This window comes from Corylus avellana, chromosome 6 (genome assembly GCF_965113065.1).
Source record: "Corylus avellana chromosome 6, dhCorAvel1.hap1.2, whole genome shotgun sequence".
Taxonomy (NCBI): Eukaryota; Viridiplantae; Streptophyta; class Magnoliopsida; order Fagales; family Betulaceae; genus Corylus; species Corylus avellana.
Window position 1 is genome coordinate 23222319 of NC_142495.1, and position 5021 is coordinate 23227339.

Here is a 5021-nt window from a genome sequence, read left to right on the forward strand (position 1 = left end):
GGCTTAGTCATATTCAGTGAAACCCAATGTGACTAACATTAATCAGGAGTGAGTGATTTCCATTTCGGGTTTCGAACTCGCTTCCTAATACGTGTTTATTAATCATATAAAAATTGCCTTGAAACCACTAAACCACCAGCACTAGTGGTGCCTATATTTTGATTGGATTATAAATTTAATAAGACTTGTAAGAATGTGAAATTTTACCGGAGGCTCATCGTAGTCCCAAATTCTCATTAATCTTGTAGGAATGGCTTTTATGTTTTCCAAAATTCCCTTTATAAAAAGGAGAATTGGGTTAAATTTTTATAAATTTTAATAAGTCAATTTAATCCCACCAAAATGAGGCATTATATATACATAACATAAGGGGGCAAATTTTTTTTTTCTCCGAATTGAATTGAAAGAACTTTTTCAATCAAATCTATAAATTTGTCAAATTTTTTTCTAAGCATACGAGAAACACATGTTTCTTTTTTGATACCATTAATAGAGTTGAAAAAAATTCTATTAAAAAATCACGTACTTCTCATATGTACTATAAAAAAAAAAAAAAAAACAAATGTAATTATTTAGTACTAAGAGACAAATAATAATTATATTGAGTGAATAAAAAAAAAAAAACCAATTAGAGAAGATGAGTAACGCTAGAAGTTCTCATTGTATTTTAAATGATGTGACTTTTAAAATTATTATTGGGCTTATGATAAATCATTATTAATTTTTGATCAAATAATAATTTAAAATGTCACGTCCTTTAAATAGAAGGGGCTGCAAGAAAATAAGAAAATTACAGTTTACCCCCCCAAAGTTGATAGTGATTTTCAATTCGAATACCAAAGTTTTAATTTTTGCAATCCACTCCCACAAAATTTCAATTTTTTTTCAATTCGACCAATATTATTCAAAAATTCCCATATTGCCCATAATTTTTATTTTTTATGAAAAGAAATAAATTTGGGGCTGCAAAAATGACCAGATGGCCAAAGGGGTGGCTATGGCCACCCCGAATTTTTTTTTTTAATTTTTTATATAAAAAAAAAAAAATAGGGGCAATATGAGAAGTTTTGGATATAATTGGACAAATTGTAAAAATTTAAAACTTTGGGGGGTGAATTACAAAAATTAAAATTTTAGTGTTCGAATTAAAAAACGCTGTCAACTTTGAGAAATAAATTGTAATTTTCCTCAAGAAAATTAAGGAAACACCTTTTGGAAAAAGCAAAGGTAGAATAGAAGCATGTGAAGTGTGTAGTGTGAAGCGCGGAGAGAAAAATGCTTTGAGCTGAATAAAAAAATTCGCTTTGTACCAATAATAATAATAATAAAAAAGTGATATCTATATATATTTTAAATATATAAAAATAAAATAAAATAAAAAAGAATGCATGGAACGTGGAAAATGCCAGAGAACGGGACAAAGAAAAGAAAGTGAATGGCCATACATAACAAAAACCCATAATGAAAAGCAGATAATGAAAGAGAAAGCAGCGGGTCAAGATGGAACTTCTCCTTCCATCCATTGTTTATTCATTTGATGGCGTGCTTGACTTTGAAATTTTTGTGCCTGGAATTTCAATGCAACCGACACGTTCCCACCCATCACATTCTTTAATATTTTACCCAACTCAACCAAAAACCGTGCACTATAAATCTATCTATTATCTTTACTGTCTACCCACTTGAACTCCACATGCCCCCTATCTCTCCATTTCCACCAAGTTTCCTCACAACTTGTCCTTCTTTTTTTTTTTCTTTTTTAATTCTCTGTCCCTTTCTCTTTTTCTCTATATATATATATATATATATTCACACGCCCAATTCAACGAACAATTGATAGAGGAGCCAGCATAGCTTTTTTTTTCTTTGTTTCTTGGTCAATCTGAGACAGCTTTGAGCCGGTCGAAACTTGAATTTTGCTTGCTCGGAATACGGCGGCTATGGATTTTTCTTCATGGAGAAGCACTCGCTTGGATCTTAACGCCAATCCCATCCGGGTTCTCGAGGATGCTTCGGTACGTACTTGGAAATTTAATCTTTTCATCCATCCATCCGTTCCCAGAAGCTCATTTTCACTTCAATTGATGTCATGAAATTAACTAAGAAGATGTTTTTTTTTTCTGTTTTCTATTCAATTTCAGAACAAAGAGGAGGAAAGCAATAATTTTGTCGACTTTGGAAGGAAGGTTTCTGTAAAAGAAGAGGTGGGTTTTTGATTAATTCTCTTTTTTCTTTTTTCTTTTCTTATTTTTCTTCATTATTACATGGGTGCTGAGATTTTGTGGTGTTCGGATGATGTGTTCAGAGTGGGGCTTTAGTGGAGGAGATGAACCGCGTGAGCGCAGAAAATAAGAAGCTGACGGAAATGTTAACGGTGATGTGCGAGAATTACAATGCTCTGAGGGGACAATTGACGGAGTATATGAGCAAGAACTCTGAAAAGGAGCTTATAAGCGAATCAAGGAAAAGGAAGTCAGAAAGCAGCAACACCAATAATGTCAATGGAGTTCGTGGAAATTCAGAGAGCAGCTCAACTGATGAGGAATTGCCATCCAAGAAACCCAAAGAAGAAACCATTAAGGCAAAGATTTCCAAGGCTTATGTCAGAACTGAAGCATCCGATTCCAGCCTTGTAAGTCTCTACCAAGCTCTCTTTCTCTTTCTCCCTCCGTCTGTCTGTGTGGGTGGGCATAAAATGACATGGTTTTCCTTTGTAGGTTGTGAAGGATGGATATCAATGGAGGAAATATGGTCAGAAGGTGACCAGAGACAATCCCTGTCCTAGAGCTTACTTCAAATGTTCTTTTGCTCCAAGCTGCCCCGTTAAAAAGAAGGTTAGTGATCTTCAAATGTTCTGTTGCGCGCACACGTTGTCTGTCTTTCAGTTCAACTAAGAAGAAAATGAACCAATTCCTCACTCAATTTCCTATTTGATTGATATTTAGAAAGAATATGTTAAGGAGTTTGTGCTTATGATATTATTTTGGATCTTCAGGTGCAAAGAAGCGTGGAAGACCAATCTGTGTTGGTTGCAACCTACGAAGGGGAGCACAACCATCCCAACCCTACTCAGCTGGAGGCAACATCTGGCTCGAACCGCTGCGTGACCATCGGTTCACTCCCTTGCTCGGCGCCTCTCAACTCGGCTGCAACGACAGCCCTCACAACTCTTGACTTGACAATTAAAGCGAAACCCAACAGTGATATTGCCAAGCAATCAAAACCCAGAATGGATTCGCCGGAAGTGAGACACTTCTTGGTGGAGCAGATGGCTTCTTCCTTGACGAAAGATCCCAATTTCACAGCAGCTCTTGCCGCAGCCATTTCGGGAAGAATTCTACACCAAAATACAACAGAAAAATGGTGAAGAAATTATTGTATTGAAATAGCTTTGTATGGGTATTTAGAGGATTAGGATCGATGTTTATGTAAATACAACATTGGGAAGATCGAGGGAAAGAAGATCTAGCTAGCTAGGAACATATAATTGTTGAACCTCGAACTAAATTAAGAATACTGTCCACTGAAACAGTAAAACACTTGAAGAGTCTGGTTCTGGTGCTCAATCATGGCCTCTTTATACATCGCTTCACATCCTAGTATGGATATTTCTTAAACCTTGATAACAATGGAAAACTACTGCTGGTCTCAGTCCTGCAACCTTTTTGGTCCTTTCCTTTCTGTAATTAAGGCTCAACAATTGTGAAATGAGTTGAACTAATTCTACAAATGTTGGAAGCCTAAACCTCAGACGACCAAGAAACAAGTTATGTATAAACCAACCAGCTACATATATATATATATATGTTCCATTCAATCTCATTTTCAATCTGACTATGATCAAGAATTGACAGTGAGGAATGTTATGTTGTGTAACTTAATTTTGCCATTTGATTAAAAAAGGAAAAAGAAAAAAAGAAAAGTGCAATATTTGAGAATATCGATCCATGTTCATTATTTGGAACCTTGGAACCGGGTGAGGGTACCGGAACACGCTAACAATTGGCTTATGGTTCACAAAGTTTTATTTCATGGTTAAGATTTAAAGTTTGTTTATCTAATGGTGTACACATGATATCATATACTCTAATTTTTTTTTTAAAAAAAAAGTGCTAACATTGACATCATGTATATAAAATAAATATTAAATATTATCCATTTTATTAGAAATCGAGAGGATAAGTGTTTGTGTGGGTAACAGTAAACTGGCTTGATTCTTGAGATTAATGGGAGAAGAATGATTTTTCAACAGTGCACTACATTGTAAGAAAACAGGTGCTTTCTCACCAAACAAATCATCAATAATTCCCAAAACCTAAAATGAGCTCATTTTCAATCTGCAATATTACTGAATAACAAGATAACACGAACAATAAATTATGGTCTCAACCTTGTACGTTTGTCGTGCATTTTCAATTTTATTATTATTTTTTTCTTGCAGCTTCATTTAATCTTGAAACAAGAGAGGGGGTCAAAGTCCAAAAACACCTCTATGCAGGCATACAAGTCATTCCAAATAAGCTCATTACTGTCGTGAAGAGGTAGTTCAATTAGTTAGAACCACGCTTAATGAAGCGAAAGTCAACTAGTTCGAATCCCTCTTTCCCTCTTGTGCGGACATATAAATAAAAAATAAGCCCACCACTTAAAAACCCACAAAATTCTAAAAGCCATTTGACAACTAACATTCCTTAAAGTTGCCCATCAAAGAGAACCACACAAAACACACGGCTCAACACCTCACCAATTCATGCACACTCCCTTCGTACTGTGACACACACAACACACGCACAGCCGATTTAATTGAGTTGGTCGGCTTCATCGAGTTGGTAGGAAGAGAAGTGAGAAAGAAAGAAACATATTGGACCACCCTCCTTTTTCTTTTAGGAAAAATGGGGCACATTGGACTCCTAATACGTAAAATATTTAATTGAAATGTAAGGTAAATTGGTGAAAACAAAATTCAAACTTAGAACTTTTGATTTTGATACGATGTTAAATCACTATTTCTCTAAAATATT

The 5021-nt window shown here is 35.0% G+C and overlaps 1 protein-coding gene across 1 annotated transcript; it reads left to right on the forward strand.

Annotated features, from left to right (window-relative positions):
- Positions 1-1705: 1705 nt before the first annotated feature.
- WRKY40 (WRKY DNA-binding protein 40) lies at positions 1706-3636 on the forward strand. Its single transcript, XM_059601333.2, has 5 exons — positions 1706-2015; positions 2142-2204; positions 2306-2632; positions 2718-2834; positions 2996-3636. The coding sequence occupies exons 1-5, from the start codon at positions 1941-1943 to the stop codon at positions 3365-3367; spliced, it is 954 nt and encodes a 317-aa protein (XP_059457316.1). The 5' UTR covers positions 1706-1940; the 3' UTR covers positions 3368-3636.
- The last annotated feature ends 1385 nt before the right edge of the window (positions 3637-5021 follow it).

Bases quoted from the DNA above. Each gene is read 5' to 3' on its own strand.
- WRKY40 (XM_059601333.2), top strand. From the start codon at position 1,941: ATGGATTTTTCTTCATGGAGAAGCACTCGCTTGGATCTTAACGCCAAT. The intron at 2,633-2,717 runs GTAAGTCTCTAC...TTTCCTTTGTAG, and splicing joins AAGCATCCGATTCCAGCCTT to GTTGTGAAGGATGGATATCA. The intron at 2,835-2,995 runs GTTAGTGATCTT...TTGGATCTTCAG, and splicing joins GCTGCCCCGTTAAAAAGAAG to GTGCAAAGAAGCGTGGAAGA.